General features: G+C 32.9%; 1 protein-coding gene across 8 annotated transcripts in view; it reads left to right on the top strand.

The window, feature by feature from the left end:
- LOC145261109 (ephrin type-B receptor 2-like) overlaps positions 1–18,049 on the top strand; it is a 320,628-nt gene that overhangs the window by 179,730 nt on the left and 122,849 nt on the right. For all 8 annotated transcript variants that reach the window (XM_080119333.1, XM_080119326.1, XM_080119329.1 and 5 more), the window contains exon 3: positions 16,143–16,809. In XM_080119333.1, coding sequence (XP_079975459.1) covers positions 16,143–16,809 — 667 coding nt within the window. The remainder of the gene's footprint in view (positions 1–16,142; positions 16,810–18,049) is intronic.

The following is an 18,049-nucleotide window of genomic DNA, read 5'->3' as shown; positions in this document are numbered from 1 at the left end:
CAGTTTCAAATAGAAAATAAAGCTTTAAACCTGGAAAGAGAATTTGGAACGCTGAAAACTTACACCTGGTTAATATTAATGAAAACATGAAGTTGCTATTTATGTATCTGTATTTACTTTGCCAAAACCTGATCTGAACTTCTCTAGTAAGGCATGTGCGTGTTTGTAGGAGGCATTTGCGTCCATATAGATTCTAGACGACCACATGTTAGCTTAAGTGATGCCCCTCCTGCATAAGTTCGATTTAATAATTTTTAGGTTGGAGTTTTAGCTGATTAAAAAATTAACTTAATGAAATATATATATATATATATATATATATTAAGGTAATTTGAAGTAATCACGTATCCATTTTGAAGAGAAAAATTCATAATATCCTAATAAAAGACGTTGGATTTGAAAGTATATGGTTTCCTATAGTTGTGACTGAAACTTGCTTCGCAAATATGTAGCCAAATGTTTTATAAATGCAGATCTTTATAATAAACAGCTTTATTTATTATTGAGCACTGTTATATAAACACGATAAGGATTCTTTAGACTTTTACCTGCTGAATATAAGTTTAACCCGGATATATATATATATATATATATATATATATATATATATATATATATATATATATATATATATATATATATATAATTTCTGTAAATAAATATTAGTTTTCATGCTTAATCTGGACACGCATGCAGACAGGAAGTGTTTTATTTATTCGCTTTATATTTGTAAACCTTGACCTTCGCGGATGAGGGTTCATATCATTAAGTGCGCTTCTTTTCTGGATTCGATATAGTATAGAATGTGTTTGCACCCTTTTCATTTAAAAATGTATTACAATAATTATTACTTCGTCCTAGCCGGGTGTATGTAACAATGTAGGTAGTTACCTTCCCTTTCATGTCAAAGGTCAATCTAGAAATAACAGTGTTAAAAAAACAAAAGCAGTAAAATGTGAACAGTTTTTTAAGGCTGTGGTAGATGAGGTCGGCATCTATTCATTTTTTATGGGAACAGGCAGAGGACGTTTGTGACAGGCAGGGACAATACAGGGGACAGTTTTACGTGACAATCGCGTTTCCCAGGGGGAGCGGTGGTTACTGTACCTTTAGAGATAAAGAGTTTAACTTGTTTTGTTTGCATTTGTTTTAGGCTATCCTAACTCTGAACTTGAAGTTGTGTGACCTTGGTGTGCGAAGATTATCCCTTTTGGTACCTTTATCCTTCTGTTTATAGCCTTCCTGACAAGTCATCTAAAATGACAGGTTCAGAAAAAGAATGTTTTGATATTTTCTCTTGTGATTATTTTGTAGTAGTGTGGCGGTAAATGTAGGTGTTAATTCGAATGATCCAATGAAACGTTTCGAAAGTAATAACTAACAGGTGCAAGAGTGTCAAAGGTTAATCGCTCAATATTTTTTTTTGCACCTGTTTGAAACGATATGAACAGACTGTCCTCCATTATGAACAAAAAGGCAATTTTATAGCATTTCGATCTGCGTGTTGGCATTGGTATCTCACGGATCTCTTATTAACATTAGGTACTCACAGAAGAGTGCCTTGAAGGTTAACATCTGTAATGTAAGTGATTGTATGCACCTGACAGTGTAATATCGTGCGAGACTTCATCCTCATACAGATATAACTTCTACCGCTGCCACTCCTCTTATTTATTGAGAACTTTTGTTCACGAAATACTTTAACATAGTTATTATTTCCACACTGGTGCAATTCTTTTCTTTCTCTTTTAAGTGTCTATTTCTCGAGTTTTGTGTTCATTGTCAGGATATCTAATCCAATATAAAAAATGATGCGTATCTCTGTTGATGCCTTACAGATTGAACTACTATTATAATTTCAACTCAACCTGGCATTAAGATGACATTACTCGTTCGATTGCTCATGTACCCACAACATAGATCAGCGAGGAGGCTCATACAGATAATTTCTTAAAATAATCGGTGTTAAAAAGTTAGAGATTAGTTGCAATCAGTATTTACATGTTCTGTTATGGCAATAACGTGTACTAGCTTTTCTGCAGATATTACTATTTAAAGGCGAATATTATATATATATATATATATATATATATATATATATATATATATATTCCGCTGTTCGCAGTCAAAACTCAAGCATGATGCAGCCGCCTTGATAGTCATGTGAAACTAGAAATAAATCTTTGTATATCATTAAGATCAATAGTAAATTTCTTAAGTGCCCAATTTCGAATGCAAGAATTCCATAGACAGAAGCTTCTATATTTCCCCATGACAAGATTACGTATGTAAACGGGTATTTTATTAAAAATAACACAATATATTAATCTACAATCGATACTTCCGGTCTCATGGAAATAGTGGAAATCAACACTAAAAATAACTGTCATCAACTAAAAAAAGTTTATAGTTTATCTCAATCCGGGTAGGATTTCAGGAATTACCGTGAAATTCTATGTAACGATGATGTACGAATTAATGAATTCTTTTTTCATAGCACCATGTGTTGAATGATGTTATTCTAAATAATAGAAAATTCTAAATTAATGTCAGCTTGAAAACGTCAATAATAAATCCTTGACCTAATTATTGCTTAATATCCATCCACTTGCGAATAAGTCTCTTTTAAGATTTTCCATTGCTTCTATCTCCATGAATGCTTGAAGAACTTGAAAAGCACGAAATTAAAATTCCCTTTTGCCTGCAACTTGTCATATGACTTACTAGATAGCAAAAATAAAAAAAATCTTTTTCAAGATAAATACAAAGAAAAATAAATCAAATAAAGGAACTTTCCTTAGATATTGGATTCAAAAATCTAGAAATCTACAACTGATTAAGTTTTTCGTGCACAAATAAGATATTCATATGCTGTAAAAGCCTGAATTTATTTCCAAGAAAAATATTAATCAATAAAATAAGGAATAAAGAACTGTTTCTAAAGATGTAAGATCCAAACTCAAGAACGTCGATGAGTTTTTCTCAGACCTTTAGGAATTTCTTTAAGGAATTTCCTTTTGAAAATACTAACAATAAGTGCTTTCAATCCGTCTTAATATTTCGCCGATAGGATAAATTCTGCATTAAACAGTTTTCTTTTTCTTGCTTGCTCGTTCTGTGTTCTAGTGTTTTCCGTTTTGCAATTAGGAATATAAATAAGACTTCTCATAGAATATCTCCTTAGAATGTGCAAGGAAGAGAAAAGCAAGCAAAACATATGATGTAATGAGTAATGAAATTTTTTTGCAAAAGATATGAAAGAATTGCTAGCTTTCTGTAGCTATCAAAAGTGAGTTTTCATTGAATAAAAAAATATTTTGCAAAAGCTGTTTCATCAGACTAAGTAATAGTGAATAATTAAGACATGCAAAATATAAAAGTTACATTTTTAATTTTAACTGAATATTTATTTATTATTTATCATTGAACGAACATTTGATTTTATTTTTACTTTTCATAGAAATAAAAGGCAGCCATCTTGTTTCTCGGTTCGAAATGAACAATCATTTCTTAACGACCAATACTCTTTTATTACGTACTTGATGAAAAATAAAAGGAAAAAGATGGAGCAAAAGAAGTTTGAGAAAAAATAGAAAATAGAAATTTTATTAATTTCTTTGATTTCATTTTTCTTTAATTTGATTTCTGTTTCTTGCTACAATATTGACAGAATCAAATTCAAATTTAAATGCATTGAAAATTTCTGCTCACAAAAGCAAATCTGACAATGGCGTGGTGTTTCCGATTTCATGTAGCCAGTATTTTTTTATTATTATTTTTATGTAGCCAGTATTAATTTTATTTTTATTTTTTTAATCTCTTTGAATTGTCCACTTTACCGTTCGCTAAAGGCAGAGTAGTATTCTCTGTGGAGAAACACGATGCCAACAAATCTCTTTATATCTATCTCTCAACAGATGGATCTCCTAGTTTATCGATCGTGATTCTCACTTTTCCAATGAATAATGATTATTAATTATAGAAAATTTCAATATGCAAATTCTAAAATTATTTGACGGCATTTTCGCTTTTATCTTATTCGCAATTCTTTCGTCTCGAATCCCAGGTGGGAGGAATATTATATTCAAACTGAATAACCATTCTGCATTTCTTGATATTCATAAATTGTGTCAAGGTCTAAATACAAAAGTATTGTTTTTGTTGTTTGATCAGTAATAACGCTTCGGGTCGATTTGTAATTATTGGTAAGTACAACCAAACAATCAAGGAAGAATAGATCGAACTTTTTCAACCGAACATATAAAAATATACCGTACTTTGGAGTAATTGCACCAAGTCCGGGGTAATTGCGCCAACTAGCTAAATGTGTTCTTTTGTCAACCACACATATAAAGAGCTCTTTATTTAGTTGGCGTAATAACCCGCAGATTTGGCGCAATTACCCCAAAGTACAGTATGCATTGTACATTCATAATATATAAAGTAAAGTAAGTGTCTTACTAGTTTATTACTATAGGTAATATTCATTAAAAAATCAAGATGTAATTCTTCTTGTCGGTTTACTTGGGAATCGATAACGCATAAAATGTTTAATCCGATTTAATGTAAACTGTGATTCGATTTAATTCTCAAACAGGATAGTGTATGACCGATAACGGCTTTCATATAGATGTTTGGTTGCATCTAAATATTCGACCATAGCTAGAAAGCTATATGGGGAGTTCTTTATTTTTTCTGAAAATAAGATGCACTGGCTGGGGAGAAATGAACAGGAGCGATGGTGAAATGAAGAACTAATTGGGTGAAAGCTAGTGTAGGCATTGCTTACATATGAAACAATAAAATGGAAACGGATGCAATTATTATTTCTGTTGGGAATGATATACAGACGCTCCTAGTAACTTCTGATAGGATTACTCTTATGTTGCTATGTATTTGTTACTATTAATATGAAAAAGATCGCAGGCAGTTGGTGAGGTTTTTTTTTTTTAAATATTAACGTTAGCCCAGTAGTATACATTTTGTGGCATACTTGCCGGGCATAAGAGTGCCAAATGTAGGGAATATTTAGTTTTATGAAAACAAGCTTCCATGCATTTGAATTTCATAAGATTCTTTAAATATAAACCGTATATTTTACATGTCTTGTATCACAATCATCGTATGAATTTTGATGGAAATTAAAAAAAGGATTCTAGACGCAAGATTTAGTTCATCATATCTTTATGTTAATTTTAATGGAGCATAAAAGTGGTGCAAAACTGTTCCGTTCGGGGGAATTTTGCGATGTTTCAACACTAACATTACATTTTCAATTCCTGTAAAGAGATTCGCAAGTTTTAACTGCCTACAATGAAAAAGCTTTTTGTAACATTTGGAACCACTTTCCTATAAAGCTGTCTACACTTAAGAAATGATCCCTCTCACTGTCTCCGTTCAACTGCATATTTATATCCTGTATGACCTTCCATAGAAAATCCCTCTCTTAGCTATAAAAGTAGTGTTTGACATTACTATTGTCTATTGGATATATACTTTTATTTCGTAACATCCCACCCCAATGCAATAATTTTCTTTATTCATTACGCCCCCTCTCCGCTTTTCTCGGGTTTACGAAGATTTACATCTTTGGATTAATCATGGCGCTTTTGATGGAAGACGACGTTGGCCCAAAGTCTACATAATGTGTCATTGGTGACTGCATGCAGTCTGAATGCGCAAACTTGCCGAATGGACTGGAGAAACAAAAGGAATCTCAAGTTATCTACATTGCAATGCTTTTTTTTATTTCTCTGTCTGAATCTACGACCAAGCCACTAAGAATGTACTCTCTGACTCTGGGTTCAGATGCCAAAATTGTAAATTGGATGAAAAATGGACTAAAGTACGCACCAAAGAGATTGATAAGAATATTCATTTATGTTCCTTTTTTTTTTTTTTTTGCACCAATCAATAGCAATGTATGAACTATGTAGGTTCGTCTGTTTTCCAATCGCTATCGAAAATTATGTAACTAATAAGAGTAGAGTGTATTACATCAGTCTGACTTTTATAGTCACGTATCTTTTACTTGATCGCTTCTAGTGTTGACCTGGCTTTTCCTTATAGATAGAGAAACGGGGTTCAACTACACTTGACAAAAAAATAACCTATGACACTACTCGTTTTATAAACCTTGCTTAAAGACAATGCTGAAAGGCATACAAAATTAAGCAAAATTAAGTCACCGTAACTACTTTTAATAGAAGTTTCTAATCAAAATATTTCAAGAGTTTAAGAAAACCAATGGACATCAAAAGTTGCCATTGTTTTATAAAACTAGCATCGGATACTTGTCGATAGCTCTCTATACTGATGTCTTAAAATAAATGTGTCTGGATATATGTGTATATATAGTAAAACATAAACTATATTTATCGCTAAAGAAGTATAGAGACGACTTCGTATTTCGCTTCCGTAAGGAATATCAGACTAAAATGTCCTTGTGTGTATGTATAATATATACTTATACACAAAATGGATTATATTTCTTGTCCTTTGTTTGGAAAGTACTGGCCAGAAATATATGTAAGCTTGCGTAATCATACGTGTGTGTATGCAACATTATAAAGTGGCTTTGCTTTAGAGTATTGTTTTTATAGTCAAAACATTGCCTCGTCTTGTTTTGAACCAATCAGTCCGTTTTTTTTTGTTTTTTTTTAACGTTACACTAAATGTAAAACCGAGAAAAACATGCACGCACACATGTTTAATGTTACTAACTATACCTATGCAGCTCTGCTCGGAATAATGAAGTAATTACTTGTTGGCATATTTCTAAATTGTAGAGTAAATAAAATTAAGGGAAACAACTCTTGGTTTTCAAGTACAAGTTATTTAACCTGTTTAATTTGTTCGATATTAACGTTTCACGATATAGACTGTCATGACTAGATTAAGTTCTAAGTCAATTCGTAGCACAGTATGTAATTATTTTGCTTGTAATAGACATGAACAAATCCAACAATAATAAATATAACTCTGACGAGTCGGAAACTGTTCGTTTTGTCAGCTTAAATATTATTTAGCTCTGACGTTGAAAATCCGACCAGATAACTTTATATATGTCGTTTAATAGAGAGGCGAGTGGGTGTTTTGAGTTAATCCATTTTTTTGTTTGGCAAAACCGCTTTTGCTTACCCCACCCACATCTACATCTTTTTTCATCGCTTCCATTTGCAAGATGGCGACTCGGTGTATTCCCTCTTATCAGATATCGTCTGTTATCTCTTCCTCTCGCAATCCTGTTCCCTTTTTGCATTAGCCAAGAAAATCCACCGAAAGATGAAAAAAGATTGAAAAAGAAACTAGAAAAATCAAAATGAAAAAGGAAAAGTTGTCTGGCAGTCTTTAGATCTCTAAGTGTGGACATCAGCCTTGAAAAGTTTAATGGCAACATTAGATAGAATTCATTCCCAGCTGCCCTTCGTGGACGATGCATAGTAGCAATTGTACGCTATATCAATAAGCACATACATATACGTACACGATATGTATGTATGTGTGTAATAAATATATATATATATATATATATGCACATAAATATGAGTACACATATTAACATGGACATCCTCCCCTATACCTTTTTGTAAATATAAATGCACGCGCATACGTGTGTGTGCGCGTGTATTTATATAAATGTATAGGTCAGCATGTCCATATATATAAATTTGGCGTGTCTGGAAAAATTCTTTTACATGAAGCAGCCCATGACCCATTAGATCGGTAGTAGTTATATATCATATTGCTCCTTTTCTGTCTGCTTTCCACCTTTTATCGGATGCTACTGAGCAGATCTAGTTTAAATATTGTATGAATATTGATAACGCGCAGCGAATTATGTATTAAACATCCGTTCGATTATTAGATTAGACGTTAGATTTACACTAGAGGTTGGCATAAAGCACTCTATCTAAGTCGATTGTTCATTACTTTTGCCTGTTCGTAGAAATGTTTATATATATATATATATATATATATATATATATATATATGACCTCGTCCGTCGATTTCAATCTGATCTCCCGCCACAAGAAGTTGTTTGGAAATTCACACGGATGATTTGGTTATAGTGGGAAATGTTTTATGTAAAACCAGCCATACTTTTATTATTTTTTGTACAACTGCTAATCTTTGTCGGTGCAATGGCTGCCACAAAACAGCATACAGTAGACCTAAGGTTTGTTACATGAGAAGTATCCTTCTCTTAGATGCATGTCTTAACGAAGACTGGGGGGTGCATCTCTCCAGGTGAATGAAAATGCGCGCACATATACAAACCTGGAAATGTCTATGTCTCGCGCGTTATATTCAGTGCCTTGTCTGCCCAAATAGTCACTCAGCTGGTACTGGCCAGACTCAACGTTACTTCGTTGATCTGGCGAGAAAGGGTGTGTTAACATGATTGTCCGCAAGAATCCGTGGCGCAATGGTTAAAATATTTGGAAAAATCGATATTCTCCTTACGGTTGAAGATTCCATCTTCAGTATGGGCGACCGAAAACTACATTTGCAAATTACTTAGGGCCTCTATTCAGTCATGGCTGACGAAACAAGAGCATGCTACCCCCGTGAAGTAAATAAAGGGTTCCGCTCGAAATTCCGTCCATATTCCCGAGTTCGACAGAAACATTTCCGAATTCGACAAGATACACCTCAACACAAAGTAGCAAAGTTGAATGCGAACTTCGGATTTGATCAAAACACGCAACTTGTCCATGTTCTCTGATTTAGTAGATGACTTTATTCCTTTTGTTTCCTCAGTATTAATGACGTATTAACACATCTCTTTCCAATGTATTGAATCTGTTTTAAGAATTGACGTCATCTTTTTGTGAGGTTATAACTAATGTGTTCGGCGTCAATGTGCACGAAGACAAAAAAACAAACAAAAAAATCCTCGGAATTTTAGTAGTATATAAAATCTTTTAATTTTTATGTAAATCTACAAAACAGGCTGGTTTCGGAAGCCAGAGAGAGAGAGAGAGAGAGAGAGAGAATAGGTGAATGGCTTTTTGAACTGAGATATCTTTAAGTGTTAATTTATCTCTAGTGTCGCGCGAGATAAATGCGTATCGTAGCCTTGCTCACTGAAGCATCGTGGTGTATTTACAAATCAATTAAACAGAACGGAAATCTATTTTCTGAAGAAAGGGAACGATTCACTGAATACACTCAATATATAAATGAGCGTCTTTGTGTATGTGTCTTCTCTAATTATATATTTGCGTGTGTGCGTTTGCGTGTGAATAGATGCGAGTAAGGAGGGGGAAATTTGTCAAAGGTTGTGATCTATATAAACTAATTTTACTGGCCCAGTTTCCTTTTTGGCAATTTCGTGAGGTGCAAGTGGGCAACAAGTAATCTACAAATCCGACTGTATGATCAGTTAAGCCTTTGGTTGTGACCCCCAGAATACACAAGGCCAACGCCTCAATGGATGACTTCCTATTTTTAGCCATTGTTGCTAACAAAGGTCTCCACTGAATAGTGTCAATAGTTTCATATTCTGTCGGGTCAGGATTGCGTGAAATAAAAGTTCAATGTTGGATTGCTTCAGGTCAGGTGTTAATTCTAAAAGTAATATTTCTACTTCCTACTCGCGACACTTTTCGGGTTTCCTTATTCAATTGGCCCAGTTATGCGTGTAAATGTTCTTCGGTAGACAACAATGGCGATAGATTATTCTATCTAGCACTCTCTACGTACACCCACTCTCTCTCTCTCTCTCTCTCTGTTAATAGAGGAAAGGAAAATATAACGATTGGAACAGTCTATTATAAACAATACGTCTAACATCGCAATATTAATATTAATCCATAAGTGAAGCAGGAAATATTCATATGCTAGCAGACCGACGACGTTGTTCAGTTGTAAATCTGCTTAATTTTTTTAATTTATGAAAAATTCGTATTTATTATAATAGAGCGAACCCTCTATTAATTTTGTACCCAATGTAGAGTAGTGGCGCTCCATCATGTCCCACTTGTAAAAATACGCTAAAATATGATATGTAATTTATGGAGATTTCGAATTTATTATTATAGAGCCTATTTTCTATTGATTATCACATTATACCCAATGTATAGTAATGATTTTAAAAGTTAAAAAAATGACTTGAGTCCCATCAGCAACAATATAAACCAAAGCATATAGCCCTCTATCCTAATTCTATATCGCTAAGCGACGTCTATACGTATATAAAATTTAAAAAATAACGCTGGTTAACCTATAAATGTATGTGCGGATAGGTAGAACGGCACTTAAGTCCACTTAGGTCTGCCCAGTTCCAATTTTTTTCCAAACATTACGTATACATGTACAAGTCACCATTGCCATTGATTTATGGCCTACCCCACATTTTTTTTTTTTTGCAGCAACGTTCTCGCTGACAGATTCAATATATATTTTACAAAAGAACAATGAACTCTATCTAATCATAGCAAAGCAATCCCCCTATCAATTATCTTTCCTTTTCTATTTGCAATATTTTCACTGATGTGGAACTCTATTCTACTAGATTTCTTGCTTCATGGCTAGGCATGACTCAGTTCAGTTTTGGCATAACATGAATACCAACTATAAAGGTATCTGCGCATGTAATCGTGAGGCAGGGGTCCACAAAGCCAACAATTCCTCTCTCGAGTCAGTACTGCTTGATTGTAGTAGCAAAGAGAAATCCAGGACTGTCGAAAACAATCTGGAAATATCCGGAGAGCATATCTGATATTCTTAAATAGTAATCTATTTTGATAGTGTCAAAGATTCAGGTTTTCTAATGTTCGTTAATATAACAGGAACCTGTGTTTAGATTTGATCATGCCGTAATTTTATATATACACTAGAAAAATGAGTTATTCGTTGATTTATTTATTATATTGAGCTTGTTTGAATCTGCAGAAAATGGGCTGCTAAGGCGTTTAAATTAATATATAAGTAACTTTGTTTGGCTGTAGGAAGAATGGTCTCTACCAAACCCCTTTTTACTTTTTTTCTACAAACTTGAAACTTGATATATATGGGATTTGTTTTACACGTTCAAATCTCCTATGTAACGTTTTATTCGGTATATTGCCGGGAAAATAGTTGCTGAGAGGTATACATTGAAACATTTAAACTTGGCGGGCCTTGCCCTTCTACACATTTCTGTGCATGTATAGATTAAACAGCGTTCTTTTAACTGTTTATATGCATACGAGTGTGGCTGAAATGGTAAAGAATAATGACAATTGTGACTTTTACACTAGACTTGTAATATTTGGATATATACTAAAACAAATAACATGACCCGTTTGACTAATCACTGAGATCGGCTTAGATAACTGTAATCCAGAAAAATTGCGTTCCAAAGGTAGTTTGCTAAAAATATCGTCCGCACAGAAATTATCTCGACTCTTTTCTGAGATAAATTCAATAGAATTTCATTTTGTGTTACTGTAAGATCGGCTACAAAAGAACTTAAGAGCCAGAATCAATAGCTTTTTTAGGACAAAAGCTATCGCTCACAACAATCAAGAAAGTGATCGACTATACATATATACTCATGGATTTTAATATGTATTGTTCTTTATAAACTGAAATAATTGATATTAGTTTCATTGAATTGAATCCTGTGCTGAAATAGAAAAAAATGTTGTCATTCACTAATTTTTGTAACACAAGTTTTCTGCAGGAGTAATGAACAACGTGAATACAAACCAGTTTTACTTATTTCCATAGATCTTCCAACTGACATAACTTCCGCTCAGTCAAGCTGAACATATAGTTTCACCGTAACTCGGTATGACAAAGACGCTGTCTGCTTTCAACATTTCGATTCCCTTTTTCACTTCATCTTAATAGACCGAAACAATAGACAGTGACGTTTTAATTAGCTTTCCAACTATAATAGATAGTTTAGAAATACAGCCAAATATGTTTATTACAATCATTGATGCGTTTATAAATTGGTTCTTATTCTGTTTTTAATTTAACCGGTTTCAAGTATTCGTAAAATTCTTCAGAGGAAATGCAACGGTCAATTCGTCAGTAATATTAAAAATTTTGTTTTTTCAAATTTAACCATTCATCCTGCGTTTATGGATTTAATACTAACCTGTGACCTAGTATCATTCTATACCTCGTATATTATCGTTAGGGGAAAATATATAGCTAATAATTTAAAATGTATATCGTTCTCACTGCTTTTGGCTTTTTTCGTATTAGTTTACTTCCTACGCGTAGAAATTGCCGGGCATTTTAAACCGGAACGTTATTTAATCCGTTACCGTAAATTATTCCGATTCCACATCTAGTGACTTCAGTTATGCCATATTCGTGAATTCGTTTTCCTTTCTGGGGCTGGCATGTTTCAGTTAAAATGAGTTCTCCAGTATATTTTAATGGCCGCTTTTAGAAAGAAGAGCACACTTGTATAGCAAAAACATAATTATAAGATTTTATAAACGTTCGTTATTTGTTACGAGATAACTCGTAGTGACCATGCGAATATTGGTAAATTGGAATTTTCATATCGCTTGGAAATGTTTGGTTTAATATACAGTCTCACGATGAAGATGTTTTTGTTAGTTTAAATCTTGCGTTTTTATTTTTTTTAAACAATTTTAACTGTTCATTTACTTTTATAAGGCTTTCATCTATTCAGTAAATATGTATTTGTGTGTATATATATATATATATATATATATATATATATATATATATTAAACTAAGATTTAAAGAAACATTGTTTTATTTTATAAAGTAAGATACTTTATAGCCATACACTCAGCGTATTGTTTGAATCGCAGAGACCAATAAATAAATGTACAGGAAAAAAACTATTTACTATTACATATTTTCATATGAATAAACAAATCTGCCAAACGAATCGATTTCAAGTATTTATGAAAACTGAGAACACAAAATTTATTCAAATTTTGTCTTTCGATTTTCTATACAATTGTATACGTTGTGTATTTTTTGTTTTATTTTTTAAGGATTCTATTTTACTTTTCTTTTGTCACATTTTTTATTACTCATTCAGATTTTATAATATAAAAGTCCCTGCAAACATTGGCGAAGAATAATTTTTGACCGAGAATATACACCCCTAATACAAATAAAACCGATTATCAATATTCCATTAATGTAAAGCTTAACATGTCACGTGTCAAATACTATACTAAAATATCCAATGTATGAATATCGGAATGCAATTGTTTTCTTGATTTATCTCCAAAGATTAAACCAGCATAACTTATTGGTTATCTGCCCTTGTCCAGGAATTAGTGTCGTATTTGAACATATTGAATATTTCAATGACGATTACTACAACAAACAAAACGAGTCCTATTATGTATTCATGTATATGTTCATTGATACGATGTAAACGGTTCCGAGATTTAAAAAGAAAAAATGGTTGTGAGTTTATTTCTTTTTATTTCCAAGATTCTAAGCTTATGTTTCTAGATGCGTATTATTGAATGAAGTTATTCGTGCATGAAGTTAGCATGGTAGTGCATGGAGACCTAACGAGATTAGATTTTCCGGATGGTCACCGTCAGCGCTTGACCAGAACGATTCGTTTTAGATGATGGATTACAAACTACAAAATGTGACAAAATGGTCTTTCATGTTTTTGATTTGAAAATACTTTTAATTTAACTGTTCTGCTTTTGAATTTTTCGCTCTTTGAATTTAAATGCTATGTTCAATGATATTATTTATCAAGTACTATGTCTTTGCATCGCATCATTTTTATTTTAAATTTCAGATTTGTGACGTCATTCAAGTTCTTAAAATCTCATAATTTCTCCAGAATTTTCATTCTGCCTTGAACATATAAAAGGTGTTAAATAATGCATTCTGAAAGAGAGAGAAATGAAATTCATTTCTGTTTTATTTCAATTTGTTTTCCTTTGTTCTCTGTGTTGTCACCTTTTGCACTATTTTTTCTTGATATTTCCCCTTATATATTACCATTGTGTTGCACATTGTTCAACGATGTAATGAAATATGTTTGTCTCTTAAGTTTCGTATATTTGCAAAATTAGAATGCCTATATATATATAGCCCCGTTTGTCTTTCATTTTCAGAAAGAATGTCCTATTATTTGAGCCGATCATTAATTTAACAAGATCACGCATTCCTTACAACTTATTTTTAATAACATTTCCTGTCTTTATAAAAGTAGGAATTTATTTTCTCGTAATATACCTGCGGGAAAATGTTAGATTTTTCAGACGTACTTATGAAAGTCGACTTCTAATTGGGTGAATATTGTTCAATATTTGTGCCAATCTGCTATTGACTAGGTGGACTATATATAACTTAATTGTACAAAGTTAATAGCACCTGAAATTGCCTATTCGAAGCTAAATGATAGCAAATATAAATACGTATATACCAGTATATTATACGGTGATCTAACCGTAAAGAGAAATCTAATTTAAATGTTTTTGTCTACCAACGACTGTCTCGTTTATTACTAGCTGTTCTTTTCCGACATTGTCCGGGAATATAATTAATTGCATGTGTTTGCATTTTTCTTTTAACTTTTTCATCTTTAATTTTTTTTTTTAATTATCTTTTCGTCCCCTTTTATAGGGGTGTAACAATGCGTGGACGAATAGTTACCCCTCTTTTTACGTGGCAATTATTTAAAGATGATTCCCGTCAAGGTAAAATATTTTAGAGGGCACTCAATCTAATTACATTTTATGCTTAACATGCAAGGATATACGAATTAAGTCAAGCGAATCAAAATTAAGCATTTTTTAGGAAAAGAAGTTAGCTAAAACAAACTATAGACTGGATTTGCATACAATTTACTTTGTATCTGCTCACTTCCGACTTCCATACTGGTTACGATGGTGCACGCATGGCCGAATGGGTGTAATTTTGGAATCGGCTATACATAGTCCAGAAATAGTTGAACCTCATAGTCACCATACATTATTCACCCAATATTTGAGTGATTTTATTTCTTAATATTTTTTTTCTTTTTAATAAAATACACATATTCTATATTTATTCACAAAAATAACTTTTTTTATGGAAGGCCCTTCTAAACTATAATTGTCTTTCTCCAACTCTCCTGAATAGTATCGCAGTTTAATAATACTAGTCCTGCAGTCAATGTGGTATATACGTATAGGTTTAATATACTACTCTAGTTTGTTTTTTTAACTCCTTCCTGTTCGCACTATTAATCTCTTCGTTTCTTTTCTGTTGGCTTCTTCTTGATACTGCTGTTTGTATCTATTTCTTTTGCTAACGTCCATGTGGACGATTGTCTAAACTGTTATTATCTACACCTATACGACCATTATGATTGCTACACGAGTATTTTTAGACAATTATATTGAATATTTGGACTACTATGCTCATCTTAATTGTATGTTAACAAATCTTCTGTGGATGAAACCTCCAGCCTTCTCAAGGTGCATCTTTTTTAACCTAGAAACATTTTTAGTCCAACTGACAAATGTTTATTTCATGTACGTGATTTTGAGCTGATCCATTTATCGAATAAACGCTATTATGTTATATCGTTAGCCGTGACCAGGTAGAAGTATCAATTTATTTTAAATAAAGGATTTAGTTCAAAATTTTGTACTGTTTCCAGAATTGTGTAATAATCCAAATTCGATGAATTAAACGAACGTTTCAGTTTAAAATGCCAGTGTTCAACATAAATAATCTCAAGTTTAATACAAAATATGTTAAAGTTTGACAAAATGTGCTTGGAGAAGTTCGAAGGTTACATCGGCAAAAACGTCACCAAGATGAGAATAGTAGTCTGAATAATCCAAATAACAATTACCAATTTTTACCCTAAAAAAATCTGAAACCTTGTTTGATGTACCGAAGAGATGGAGAAAATCGATTGGCTATTCGGGTCATCTGTAAATAAATATATATTTCTTTCATAAATAAATACCGGGTAAATATTTAATTCGTAATGATAAAGCTCAAATTATGGATATTATTTCTAACATTTTATCCAGTTTAGTGCTATTTTAATTTACTATTATTTTTGAATATAAGAAACTGTTTATGATAAATGCTTTTAAGTTTTAACAACCAAAGATGTTTTATTAATCTGTTTTTATTTTTCCTTTTTCTCTTTTACTTGGCTGACTGATTCCTGCTGATTGCAGTGGTTACTTGGTAGTAGCAGTTACCTTGGTGAGACAGTTCAGGCCTATTCATCATGTTATGTGACTTTTATGGACATAAACAACTGGTTACGAACGCCCTACATAGACCGAGGGGACGCCAAAAGCCTGCACATAGAGATGAGCTTCACGATGCGCAAATGCATCCGACACAACGACCCGAGCAGCTTACAGCAATGCAAGGAGACGTTTAATCTCTATTATTATGAGGCAGAGTCCGACTTTGCCAACAATCACATGCCGACGTGGGATCCACACGTGTACACGAAGATCGACACAATCGCCGCTGACAGCCTCTACGTGCAGCCAACGGATGTTGTGGTCAACATGGAAACCAAGCACGTCACTATTAAGCGCAAGGGTGTCTACTTTGCCTTCCAGGACACTGGCGCTTGTATCACTTTGCTGTCGGTTCGTATCTACTATGTGACATGTCCGAACATCACCATCAACTATGCATTTTTCATGGAGACTCCGACGGGTGACCGGCCCTCATCGCTGGTGCAGAAACAGGGCGAATGTGTGCCCAATGCTATACAAGAGACTAAACCAACGTACCTTTGCCGTAGTGACGGAACATGGGACATCGCGTTTGGTGGTTGCAAATGTTTACAAGGTTTCCAGGGTATTGAAGGCAAGGAATGTGTCAGTAAGTACCTTCGCTTGTTTTTATTTTATTTTATAGCTTCACTTGTAAAGCATTAGGTTAAAAATGAATCGATAGTAAGCGCTTTATCCTCTTGTGATAACTTTAAATATTGTAATCATTAACAATACATCTCCTCATTCTATGTCTCGAGGAATATATATATAAGTGTTGGGGCGATTAATCGGGAATCGGAAAAATCGGAGCTTTTTGGGGTATTGGAATCAGGAAAATTTAAGCCTATTTTCTGATGCCAAAACCGATTTCTTTATCTATTTTATTTGATTTTGTTTTTATAAAACATCTCCCACTGCTTGTAGTAAAAATCAAAATCATAAATATTTATTGATTTAAACTTCCAGTAAGGCTAAAATCTCTAGATCGCCTCTTCACAAGTGTGTATTTACGTTTGAGAAAATACATGCACATTTAAGATGTGTTTCTACAGTAATTGAGACAAAATAACTATTTTATAGTAAAATCGTTAGAGATTTATAAATAAGAATCAGTCGGTAATAGTATGGGCTTTCAGAATTTAGTACGGAATCAGTAACTGTATCGGAATCGGGGAAAAATATTGGAATTGTCTCATCACTGATATATATATATATATATATATATATATATATATATATATATATATATTAGACAAACATTGTTATTATCCTTTTCAAATTCAGATTTCGTACCAACGCTACCAATATTTTGTATATATAAATAAATATTACTTGTATTATTTTCATAATAATCGAGAACTTCATCATAGTTCTCAGTTATTTTCTTCCACTAACCTTATATATACTAGAATAATACCCATCCCAAGATGGGTAAAAATAATTCCTCGAACAGAAGTTTTGCCCCACTTTTCTGTCTCTACGTGTTGATTAAAATTCAGATATAAAGATATAAACATTTGGCTCGGTGTAATCTGTAGCACCTTTTAAGCTATCTGTTCTCGATCAGTAAAGTAGAAATTCTTATAGACTATAACAATTATTCTGTCTCAATTGAGAGTGCTTTTTGATGAGCTGTATTTTCCCCACATTAAAAAGCAACTTGTCCAAATCTGCGAGATGGACTCCAACAGTCTTTCTAAACAATAGCCTATTTGTGTTGAAAATATGGTTTCTCTTTAATATGTGTAATGCATAATAAAATAATTTGTGTGTGTCTATATATGTATGTGTGTGTGTGTGTGTATGTATAGGTGTGTGTGCTCATATTATATAACTATTGCAAAGCA

This window comes from Euprymna scolopes, chromosome 37 (assembly GCF_053919585.1).
Source record: "Euprymna scolopes isolate OS-2025 chromosome 37, ASM5391958v1, whole genome shotgun sequence".
Classification (NCBI taxonomy): Eukaryota; Metazoa; Mollusca; class Cephalopoda; order Sepiida; family Sepiolidae; genus Euprymna; species Euprymna scolopes.
Note: the sequence above shows the minus strand (reverse complement) of the source record. Positions and strands in the feature narration are given on the sequence as shown.